The sequence below is a fragment of the Corvus kubaryi genome, unplaced genomic scaffold (genome assembly GCF_017639235.1).
Source record: "Corvus kubaryi isolate FWS band 111438036 unplaced genomic scaffold, C.kubaryi_AGA036_p1.0 37232, whole genome shotgun sequence".
Taxonomy (NCBI): domain Eukaryota; kingdom Metazoa; phylum Chordata; class Aves; order Passeriformes; family Corvidae; genus Corvus; species Corvus kubaryi.
This window is the reverse complement of record NW_024581066.1, coordinates 4175111-4187465: the sequence shown is the minus strand read 5'-3', so window position 1 is coordinate 4187465 and position 12355 is coordinate 4175111. Positions and strand designations below refer to the sequence as shown.

The 12355-nt window shown below is 44.9% G+C and overlaps 1 protein-coding gene across 3 annotated transcripts; it reads right to left on the bottom strand.

Moving 5' to 3' along the window:
• Nucleotides 1-9091: 9091 nt before the first annotated feature.
• Nucleotides 9092-12214, bottom strand: LOC121662150 (cytochrome c oxidase assembly protein COX20, mitochondrial). Of its 3 annotated transcripts, none has more exons than XM_042023020.1 (4): nt 12108-12214; nt 10542-10656; nt 10336-10399; nt 9092-9877 (listed from the first exon to the last, which is right to left on the bottom strand). In XM_042023020.1, exons 1-4 carry the CDS (start codon nt 12138-12140, stop codon nt 9736-9738), a joined length of 354 nt encoding a protein of 117 aa, XP_041878954.1. In that variant the 5' UTR covers nt 12141-12214; the 3' UTR covers nt 9092-9735. The 3 variants fall into 3 exon arrangements, with proteins under 3 accessions (XP_041878954.1, XP_041878952.1, XP_041878953.1); XM_042023018.1 differs by lacking the exon at nt 12108-12214 and adding an exon at nt 11861-12090; XM_042023019.1 differs by lacking the exon at nt 12108-12214 and adding an exon at nt 11861-12090 and having other exon boundaries at nt 10336-10395.
• Nucleotides 12215-12355: the final 141 nt, after the last annotated feature.

Genomic DNA, 12355 nt, shown 5'->3' with positions numbered 1-12355 from the left:
GCCCTTCCAGCGTGCTGCACTGCTTCCTGTGCTGCACCGGGAGTACTCGGCAGTGCTGCCACCTGTGTGTAGGAGCTCAGTGGAAGTGGCACCTGTACACGAGTTCCTTTCAGTGCCTGCTGCAGGACAGCTCAGCAGCGAAGACATTTTTAGACGTTGTGCCCACTTTTTCTGATAGTGGAATGAATTAAATCAGTCTTCTGGTAATGCCATGTGCAGTCCAAGCCACTTGTATTAAAAGAAAAATTCTTACTCATGGTGTAAGCCACTGATTTTTTTTCTTGCAACACTCCAAGCAATGCTTTTAATAGAAATAGGTGATGAAGTATTCTTTTAAGATTAGGAAGTTTCCTTGTTCATGACCTTTTGAAAAGCTAGGCCAGTGCTTCCTAACAGGGCAGCCTCAGACTAAGCCACAAGAAATCAAACTCAGTTAACAGAGATATGAAATACTTCGACACTTCCGCAGATGTTTAACTGCTGGGGGCTGGGCTCTCCCAAGCAAAGAACTGCGCACATGTATTTGTGAACTAGCAAGGGAGGAGTAAGTACAGCTGGAGACAACTTGGCCCAAAGCACTGTGGAGGATGGGGAAAGCTCCAGGATGTCAGCAAAAGCTGCTATGGGGAAACGCCGAAGACCAGCTTTGTAACTCGCTGTGTAACAGACCGGCTGCAGTGAAGTCAGAGCAGCGCCTCTCTCACGCACATCCTCATCCCAGGCAAAGCACTCCGTGCAGGTAGAGGGGGGAAGGAGGCCTTATCTTAAAACAACGGCAGATTAGTGGTTAGTTTTGTGCACTTCTCTGCTTTGCAAGGCACCAGCCATCTCCTCCAGCACAGAAGGCCTCTCCAGAGCCAGCCTTTGCAGGGAACTGGCTGAAATCAGGACTTGGCCAGCAATTACTCTGGATGCAATTCTTGCCTTAGTTTGTCTTTCTGCCAGTACTGGGAGTGGCTGAAGATTCAGCAATGAATTGGTTGCTATGCAAACTTAGTTGTAGCTTAAAAAGATGCTTAGTGCTTAACATGTTGTCAACATCAATAGCAAAAAACAACGTCAAGTGTAAAAAACTTAGAAATGCAATTACTCATGTGGGTGACTTGATATGTGTTACTTTAGAGCAACTTTTTGTTACCTCTTCTGCTTTCGTAGACAATCTTTGATCTGCAGAGTACTTTTGGTCCTAGAAGTTACCAAAATCAAAACTATGAGTAAGACAACTCAGTTTTTCCCTCAAACCTTTTCATGCTCAAAAACTATTTACAACTTGGTAGCCTAGGGCAGATTCAATTTGCACTAATGATGGGGGGATCTGCTGGCTGGTTGGCATAAAAGGATTTAAAGGGTACTTGTTCTCCCAGTGTTAATTCTCCCATAGCTAGGATCAGATGGCTGCTTACTAGGACACCTCTGATAACTCCTGTGGCATATAAATGCAAGGATGTGTCCTCTAGTCTGAGCGTGGCCTTTGTTTATGTCACATCAGCCTGTAACAAGTCTTCTGCCACTCTGTGCTCTGGAGGTTTTCCTCCAGGAATCAACAAAGATCTGTTTGCCTTAGACATGGGGAGTTCTGAAATGGTGCTAGATGCCCAAGACAATTGCTAAATAAAAAGGCCCAGAATAGTACTGAAGATCTCCCTGGACATAAATACACACTTAAAGTACCAGTGATTGTTTACAAGGTGGGAGATGCATGAAAGGTCTGATTCTCTCTTTCTCATGTAACTTACTCATTAACAAGATAGAGCTGTATTCGGGCTCTGCTGAACTCTCAGCTTTGTGGGGCTGTTGAGAAAGTAGGTAAGATAAGCCTTGTATTATAAAAGGACTTTTGTCTTTGCAGTTAAGAAAGTAGTGAGAGATGGGGGAAAGGAAATGAGTAAGTCTCGAAGGAGGTATTTACTGTAATATCTTTTTCTGAAAGCAGTGACACTTGGGGTTTGCTCACATCATGCTGAGAAACAAGACTCAGTAAAGTTGAGCTAGCACAGGCAAGTCCCCATGCAGCTCCACATGCAGGTTGTGAGCAGCAGAGCTGTGTACCCAAAGCATGGCACCTCCACACTGTGCACACTTTGTCTTCCCTGCTATGTGCTCCCTGCTGCTGCCAGAGCACCTGGGATGCTGTGGGGCCTCCGGCCCAGCCTGGGAGCACTGCATTGGAGGGAACAATTCCTGAAGGCAAAACAGGATGCTCTTGTGTGAGTCAGGTTGTCCTCTGCGTGGTACTGGGATTTTCCTGCCTTGGGTTTTGCAGATTCTGTGTTTCTCTGTAGGCTGCAGAATCACAGAGATTTGCTTCTGGACATGGAGTTCATCCTCCCACTTGCAGCAGGACTGGCACTTGTGCTCAGGTCAGCTGGGGGCTTTGTCTAGGTGATGCCTGAAAACCTGCAAGGGTGGAAATTACACGACCTCTTTAGGCCACCCAGTGCACTGCCCTCAGAGTAAAACAGGCCTGTCCTGCTGCCTGGCCTGGAGCTCCCAAGCTTGAGTTTGTGGCCATTGCCCCAGCCACGTCTCCTGCGGCTATCAGGAGGTGTTTGGCTCCATCTTTATAACTGTCCTGCAGATAATATTGGGCTCTTATTAGTTCACCCCACAGACTAAATCCAGCTCCTTCCACTGTCTTTCCAGAGGGCAGGCCTTGAGTTCTGTGGACACCTTAGGAGCCCATCACTGGAGTCTACAGTTTTTCAACATCCTTGAGCAAGAAGTCCAAAGCTGGACAGCAATATTAGATGCACTGCTCAGCAGTGTCAGTACTGGTGGGTAAGTGCATCCCTTCATTCGTTGGCCACATACTTCCTGATGGAGCCCAGACTGCAGTTTGACTTATTGGTCTCCTGGCCTACATTCAATTTGGCAGCCACTCTTAAGTCCTATCCTCTTCAGCAGGGCTGCTACTCAGCTAGCTGCTTCCCAGCCTCTAGTGGACACCCCCTTAGGCAAGCAGCTAACCCTATAAAACAACAACAACAAGAATAAAAAAATCTAGTCTATTAAATTGTTAAATAGTGAGACAAGCACCTCAAAAAGAAACATTAGTTGTAAATCTGTGTAAATTGAATGTCTTGTGTGTTCCCCCTGTCTAGTCTGAGAGACCTTGGAGAAAGCAGCTGTGATAGTACAGTAAGAACTATTTCAGTACTTAAGGATCAGTGAACACAACATTTAAATGTCACAATCTGGGCATTTGGATTCCAGACCTAGGATATTCCTTCAATAACACCTTTTGCATGAACTTGCCTGCCTCTTTTTTACAAGGAGAAGTATCTCCTGTGTGGAGCGGGGGCCACCAAGCATCACACCAGCTGCCAAAGCTCGAGATGACTGGCTGGTTCCCATATGTGGCTGCGACAGGAGCTGCTTCCTCCAAAGGAAAGGAGGGGGAAGCAATCACTGTGATCCAGCGCTCCAGTCCGCAGGGCTGCACGCTGAGCCCAGCCCTGCTTGGCACTGGGCAAACTCCACAGTCTGCTTGGTGGTGGAGAAGGTGGTGGAGGCTGGGAGACACTTCCTGAAAATCAGCATCTCCCCAGTGGCTCCTGGACATTCTTGGGAGGGGGCTGCTGCTGCTTCAGCAGCTGCATTGGCGCAGCCCCGGGTTATTTATGTGCCTCCAGAGCCTGGCAGCCAGCCAGTCCTTTTTTATTTTTTCCTTTAAGGAAACACCCGCAGAAGGGAAACGAGAAACTCCAACTGTTTCTTTCAGCAGATCCTCGTGCAGACAATGAAGAAAAGTTTTCAGGAAAGATCTTGCTTTTATAGGTACTTACTGCCTTGAAAGGTCCATTATTTAGCAAGTACAAGTATCCTTCTCTAGTTCCAGAACAAACCAGGAAAGATTACACTGCTGAAAGCAACTGAAGGGGTGGTGGGGGAAGGGAGGGAGGGCAAGGGCTCCTCCTTCAATGGTGGCTGCATTCCAATTAGTGTGGATCCCACAGGAGGCCACCAGTAGATGGACAGTGCTGCTGCTGTATCAGTATCTAAACCCCTCTGAATTTTGTCTGGTTTGCTGCCATACCAGGACTGTGTGACTTCATACAGAGCTGTGGTTTGTGGCATCTCACAGCGTTCCTGAAGCGTGGCTACACGTGTCTGTCCACACAGCCTTCTATGGGGGCATCCCTCGCTCTGCTGGAACTGGGCAGTGCTCCGAGGGAGCGGCTTCCTGGCCATCTGCTAGGTGGCCACTCCGTGACCCACTTAGGTGCTCTCAAGATAAGTCTCTTGAAGAATGCAGGTGTGAGTGACAGAGATGTACAGACTGAGGTATGGTGTCCTCAGAAGAAAGATGAATGGTGATGGAGACATTTCTGAGTAGAAATTAATGCTGACTGGATTTCAGGAAAGAGAGGACTGTTGTGCTTGTTAGTGGGGGTAGGAAGCCCTCTACAGTACTGGTTTAAGAGGACTTTATGAGCTTTACGAAGAAAAGCCTGAGCTCTTTTTATCCATCTGGGAGTCTCAATAGGCAGTAACTGAAGAATATGACACTGGGATACTATCAGACCTAAAAAACCGAGTCAAACAAGTTCTGTCATGGCCTCCCAGTGCTGCCTCAGGATAGCCCTCAAGGGCTTTACATATTGGATGAAAGTATTATAAGCACAGCATGTAACAATCACTGGTAGCTCCAGATTTCTTCGGGGGGTCTGAATAGGGTATCCTCCCCTGTATTTTGAGGAACAGGCTGCTAGAAATTTTTTTTGCTCTGTATTTGTTCTGTGAAGGACTCCTGCAACAGCCATTTGTGGTAATGTATCAGCCCAGTAATAAACCTGTTACTGGCTTTTCATCTTCAGAGATATTGCCACTATCTCAGCCAGAGCCTGAACAGAGTTTCCTGAAAGGGAGGGGTATTAGCTTCCCTTTAACTGCTTAAGTAACATAACAAGAGCAATGGGCAGGTGGGCTGTGTGCGCCTCTCATCCTGTTTCCACAGCATCTGTGCAGTGTCACAGTGACGAGATGGCAGAGAAGGATCTCTCACTGTGGCCACCTGGCAAATGTAAAAGTGGTAAGAACTCTTGACCTGGATGACAGAAAGCATGAGTATCAGCCAGAGTTGTAAAGCTTGCAAGTGAACTCCAAAGACCTGCCATGCATGTATATGCAGGATTGAAGGCCAAGATGTGTCATGGATAAAAGCACACTGAGAGCACCAGAGTTATCACAAGCCATTTGCCATCAATAGGAGAGGTGAGGATCTGTTGTCTAGGGAGAAAACTCACACTGGCTGAGAGCACACCTGCTGCTCTTTGTTACAGCATTTGACAAAACAAACAAAGAGTTAAAAAAATATGCAAAGCATGTGCTTCCTTCTCTCCAGAGCAGAAGGGGGAATCTTTGTTTCTGTTAAATAGATCACCACAATATAGGCTGGGTGTTTCTGGAGCTGTGGCCAGGCTAAAGAGAAAGATTCCTGCAGTGGTAATTGTCCACTCCCATGGTAAATTTTAGGTACTGCCAGAGGGCTCCTGGCACGTTCAGGGGAGTTGAGGGTTTTGACGCAGTCTTGCTCATGATGACAGAAGCTGGCAGGATTAAAATAGCCTCAGAACAAACTGCTCTTAATCTTGAAAACAAGCAGACATAAGGAGGCTGTGACCTATTCCCGCAGGAACAGGCAGACCCTGCTGGATGGCTCTCAGGCAAACTATGAACTCCAGCAGAAAAAAACCAAAAGGGTGTGTGAAAAAGAGGGGACCTACCCTTAATCAGGGTGCTGATAGCCACGAACAAAAGTCTGTTTTCCTCAAACTGTCTCATCCAAGGTTCTACGTTTCATTAGTCTGCTCCTTCACCACCATTTGAAGGTTTAGCAGTTGTACATGCTTAATGTAATATTTTCATTTTAAGTGTAAGAAAGTTACCTGTTCCAAGGCCTTGAGTCACATTGACTAAAACTCAGTTCCACTTCTGATACTGAATTAGTTCTTGGTTCTTCACTTAGGAGGAAAAAAAAAATCAAAGGATCATCTTTTTGAGCACCTGAATACACTGTAAAACTTTGATCAGTTTTCCACAGCAAGAACAACGTATTTGTTTTGAGAGTTAAACAGAGCAAGCAAACAACTTTCATGGGTAACCACCGAGCTCTTGAGCTAAATGTCTGGACAGGAACAAGAGAAGTACGGAATTAGTCTACTAAGCTGAAGAAAATCTGTTGCTTGAGAGCTCATTACAGCTGAATTCACACAGTACTTCACTGTTACCTGGGTTGCTTATACCAGAAATAACAAATGTACCTCCTCCAGACACAAATAAAAAAACCCTACCAAAAGCCAGGCTCAATGACAGGAGATGACCTTTCCCTTGCAGCACTCAAGGACTTGGGGTGGGCGGTGACACACAAAGACTCTGGAAGCCTGCAAAATGCAGCGGGGGCCAACATCTCTCAAAAATCTCTGCTTGGGTAAAGAGGTAAATTACAAGTTTGGGATGGCAGCTGTCACCTTCAGAAAAGTCCCTGGCTTTTGAGCCTGTTGCACCTGTCAATGGCTGAAGCAGGACACTTGCTTCAGTGAGAGACACCCAAGAGCAGAGGCCACCTGATCACACACAGCTCTGGAATGGGGCTGGCAATTAACCTTCGACCTCCACGTTTCAGCCTGGTGCCTCCACAGCGACTTCCCTTCCTGAAGGACCGGGAGGGCACACCTTGCACACGTGGCCTCTGGCTGCTGCTGGAGTCCCAAGTGAGCGCTCCTGCCGGAGGAGGCTGCAAATGCCTTTTCCCAGAGTATCGCTACTGCAGGCAACAGGAAGAGAAGGGTGTGGAGGAGCAGTGGGGCCATAAACCCATCTCTTTATTTTGCTGGTGGTTTAGGTTACTTTAAGGAAGGATTTTACTAACTTCATGGATAAAAACTATTGGTTTGTCAGTCACCTTTCAGTGACAGTAACATAACTGTCGGTAAAATAAACACGGTTTTAACAACTTTACAGTTTCAAGTTGTTATGTTTCATACTCTCCCTTTTTATGGTTTATTCTGAGGGGGCTGAAAACCAAACATCTTCAAAATTACTATTTCTCTTTCTTCCTAGTAACTGTCTGGTAAGATTTAATTTAAGCTAGCAAAGCAAAAACTATCACGTCTGTCATTAGCTGCAATACTGTAAGATTTCAAGTCTGATAATAAAATACAGAGGTGTGCTACGTGTTTCCACCAATGACTTAAGACAGATAAATAGGGATACAGTTCAGTAATTTTATAACATAGTTATGTCATTGTTTTCAAATGTTAGAATTACTTAAGTTACTGCAATTTTTATTTTCTTGACAATGTATCCTAATTTATGACAACTAATAGCTTTGAGATTTTTTGTTTTATCCTGTCCCTCACCCTTTAATTGGGGTAACTCATCAGTCACTTTCAATTCACTCTCCATAGCTGGCACGGAAGCAGCTGGAGCCAGCACTTCAAGGAATTATGCCAGACTTTTTCCCCCGCATGTCTGATCATGAGCATTCTTCCCTCTGCTGTTGCTGGCCTCCCCTTTCACACTGAGTCCCGCTCACAGCTTCCCTGTCTTATATCCCCACCCTGCGCTATTCAGCAAAGGCCTCGACTTCCAGTCAGCTCAATTCCACCGCAAGTTTTAGTAAACACTGAAGCTCAAATGTGCTGGCCAGGCTGCCTGCACATTGCCTCTTCCTCAGTTTTTCTGTGAACATCTGGCACGCTCATTTTACACTCTGCATGGCGAAGAAGAAACATTAGATGGGTTATCTACGCAATGCAGCTACATCTAGCATTTCACAGTTATGCTAAAACTGTAGTTAAGCTGCTATTGGGCTAATATCCTTAAATGCAGTAACTTAAACCAACACCAATTAACACCAGAGAGGATTTAATGCTGCAGTTTACCCCAGATTTTCTTGATTTACACAGTATCATAAAGCTGGTTCTACTTTCTTACCAGTCACAGTATTTCCGTGTTTTGAAGGATGCCATTATGCACATGCTAACTTCTTTCCCATCAGTACAAAACACCATTCTCTCCTCTCTCTACAACTGCTCTTTCCCAAAGAGTAAATTTTCATCAGTGTGCTTTTGTTGCCTAAACCCCCCAGCTGACCTATGACCTTGCAGCCAAAAGACCCCCTGCTTAGGCTGCACTTTCTTTTCTTAGGTCAGATAGGAAAGAACTCAACCATGTATTAAAGCAGGAGCTTGTTAAGACCAGCTTCATGGCTCACTCCATTTCCCACTGCTGCTCCGAGGGCTTTAGGAAGCAACACCTCCCACCCCCAGGGGAAGGACCCTCCCATCCCCTTGGCCCCCCACCCAACACAGGACCAGGGAAAACATTTTTCTCTTCTGAATTAGATACCAATTAACTTCTCAGTTTGGATTTTGCAGTGAGGACAGGAAGTGTTTCACTGCATTAATTCTTCTGAAGACTTTTTATATAAAATATTGAAATGAATGTACTCAATGAATTTATCTTTGTTTCCTCCAGAAGAAACAGGAGGAATAGAGGGGGAAAAGGAATTAAGAGTATATAGGTTTGTTTTCTTCTTGTAAGAGGCTAATCCATAGAAGGTAAAAGTTCAATTTTCTCTAAATAGCACGCTTGTTTAGTGCTCTCAAGTATATTTCCAAATAAATAAGTAGAGCAATACTGCTATTTACATCTGGATTCCCAAACCTCCCTGCACCAATGGGAGTTACTAACAGATCACAAACTCTCTCAGACTAAGTACAAGGTGGGGGAAAAGGACTATTTCAGCCTGGTGAAATGCCTTTAGACCAGAAAGTGCTTACAGCATAATACATCATAAATCATTATATGAAAAAATAAAAAATATTGTGTCACTCCTGCAGACAGAAGCAAGCAAGGACTATGATGTCATCACTCATCTTTTTACCGACATGCTGTTAGACCCAACACTGTATTTCCAAATAAGATGGTTTCCTTGAAATTATGTAGTGGTATTTCTTTTAACTGAAAAACGCACAGTGAAATAGTTAAGTAGAACATGCCCTTTAAAGAAAAAACAAAAGAACAAACTACTGACCATTGCTACTTACAAAGAATGTAAATTATTATTCCACAAATTGTAGGGAAGTGTCTTAAATAGCAAGATTTTTAATGAGGTAAAAAATTATTTACTTACATAGTTTAGACTGCTCTGAAGTGTGATTTTATTCTTAGTGTCAAACAGACAGAACAAAGATGGAAATTCTGCAGCTTCACAGTGTATGCAAGTTATCTGGTTATCTTGCAGCTGAAATCTTATAAAGGCTGCTGGTATCACCCATCTTGCACATGCAAAGCCTTCTACTGTTTAAATATTCCTGTTTCACAAACAGCACTGAAGGATACATTTACTCAACAGCTGATGAAAATATTTTCGTGTATTTAAATGAGATGTAATTACAACTTTGCTAAAACAAACCACACTCTGTTTATAATGGAAGTTAAAGCAGTCCCAAATCACTGTTGTTAATCCTCTGAGACCCTGCAAGAGAACACATCAGCTCCCAGATATTTGACAGGACGTCATTCCCAAATGTGTGCAGTCACATACATACATGAAACAAAGCAAGGCTTGTACAGACTTAACAGATTCACTGTGAATTTCCTGCTCAGATTTGCTAGGAAAACCATGATTTACCAGTTTTAGACACCTCACAGGCTTACAGTGTAGACTCACATTTTTGGACCACCTTTTCCCGAAGATGTATTAAACCACAACTCCTCCAGAGCAGCCTATGAATCACTTCTTTCACTGCCAGTTTGTTCCTTTTCTGGGTCAAGGTAACTGCCTTCAAACAGAATTCTGTTTCTCATTCCTTCTTTAAGCATTCTTTGCCGGATCCTTTGCTGGGCCAAGTTGTACCTGCAGTAAGACCTAGAGGAGGGGTTGAAAAGAAAACATGATTCCCAGCTTTATATGAGCGGCAGTATCAAAACAGAGTCATTCAGTCAGATGAAAAGTTGCAACCACAACTGATAATGCTAGTAAAATTCAGCATGCTCCCTTTGGAATTAGGACACAAGGGTGGGGTAAGCGAAGGAAAAAAGAATTAAGATAAATGGAAATAACTGGGGGGATTGTTCACTTAGGATTCAAAAAACAATAGCAAGTATTTTAAAGAAATCTATAAATATTCAAACACATTGAAATGTTTTCCTTTAAAAAAGGTAAGTATTTTGGGGAGAAGGAAAAGGACACTTTGCTAGACACATTTTTAAAATGCAGTTTCAAAAACGACGTGAAACACTGTTTCTGAAAACTGAAACACGGGGATCATGTTGTACAATTCAGCCAACACAGGCCTGTGAAAATGGAAGAAGCATTTTACATACCAGTATCCTAACATTGTGCAAATAAAGCCACCAACTGCAACATCACAAGATCTTCTAACTCTACCTGAAAGAAAAACAAAAATCTTCTGAAAAGTTAGGGAAAACAACTTGTATGATTCCCCACTATTAATACCACCTACCAGCAAACAGATGTTATTTTTTTCTTGTAAATAAATATGTAAAACCCAAAAGGAGTAAGTACTTACTAGTTGCTAAAAAATGTCCAAGACCCATAACTAAAGACCCCAGGGAGCCATAGAGCACTGATTCTCGTGCACATGGGACATTTTTAACATCAAGAAATCCCAGGAGTTTAAATGACTGTAAGACAAAAAAGAAAAAAACCATAAATTTCAAAAATCACTTTTGTAGAAGTTTGTGATGCCAACTCCATTGTAAAACTGACTTGTTATCTTAGTAGTCAAATACAACCAGTTGAGGACTTACTGCCTCCAGGGTTACAGCTGACCAAAAGTGAACAGGCACAGATATATCAGGGATGTTTTTGGAAGAGTTAACTATTAATTTACATAACACAAAACCGTTGATCCATCCTTTCTACTGAATATTAATACTTCATTTTTTACCTTTGCATTCCCCAAAATTAAGGAAGGGAGAAGACCCTTAAGAATCCAGGATTTTTGTTACAACAAAAAAGGAAGGTTACAATCAACTATGCAGTTAGTCATGCCATGTAATTTTAGTACCTGAAACAGCAAATGTGCTTGAAAAAAGTTACTGGAGAATGAGCATGTAGTAGAGAACCTTATACTGAACAAAAACATTTATAAACCTGTAATTTATAACCTAACCCTATGTCTAGGCAGGGACTGGGCACATGGGTCAGGGTCAAGGCAGCCGCCCCGCAGTAACACCTGCACATTGCTCTGCTATCAATCCTTTGCTCAGGGACGGTGTGAGAACACGTTTCGTTCTATTGTGCTTAAATCATTAGAGCATGAAGAACCATGTGTACAACTGCATCTAAATTCATCAAAGGTGATTGTTTTATGTTGTTGTGAAGGTATTCCACTTGGCCAAAGTAGATTTTGAAGACAGAGTACTACAGAACTCAACTGCTTGTGTAGGGCTGACAACCGTGAGAGGAGCCATTGTGTCACTCTGGTAATGGGGATGGCAAGCATGGAAATCCCCATCGTTAGTTTTATCCGTGTTTCCTAGGGTCAGCCATCAGCTGTCCCTGTGTACCAGACAGAAAGGATGTGGTCTATGTTGGTCGTATCTCCTAATTAGTAATTTCGAGTGCTCTCACGTGGAAGAAGTCACTTGATATGTTGCTGTTGTTGGCTAAGAAGGTATCGCTGCTACATCCATGCAGCGTGATGCATCCTTTTAAAATAGCATCTCACCTGTTGCCACACTGGGCATCATTTGTTATGTCTCTGACCCCTGCTGACCACCGGCCTCACGAACCCTCCCAGTCTCATCACGGTGTTTCGCCCACCAAGAGAAAGTCCCACGGAGGGGCCCGGGGGAACACAAACACAGCCCCCGCCCCACCCACCTGGCCCTGCAGAGCCTCAGTTCTGCCGCGGGCTTCCGTGCATTGTTCCCTAATTATTTCCTCGGGGAGTGAAACAGCGGGGCGGGGAGGGACGGCCACTGCTGCTCTGCAATGACCTCCCGTGTCCCCAGCGCGGGGCTGCCGCGGGCAGCCGGGTGCCGCGCAGCTCCTCCTCCTCATCATCCTCCTCCTCATTATCATCCTCCTTCTCCTCCTCGCCCCTCGCCGCCCCCCCGCCCTCCATTACCTTCCCCGGCTCAGAGTCGCCCTCGCCCGCCATGCCGCGGCAGCGCCTTCCCGCCCGCACCAGCGAGCCGGGGCTGCGCCCGCGCACAGAGCGGCGCCGAGGGGACGCTGCTCCACCCGCCCCGTCTCTGTGGCGCCCGCGGAAGGGGCGGGGCCGGGCGCGCCGCCGCCATTTTAGGTCCCGGCGCTGAGCGAGATTCCAGCGCGAATCCTTTGTTCGGCGAAATGGGTCACGGCGCGGGGGGCGCG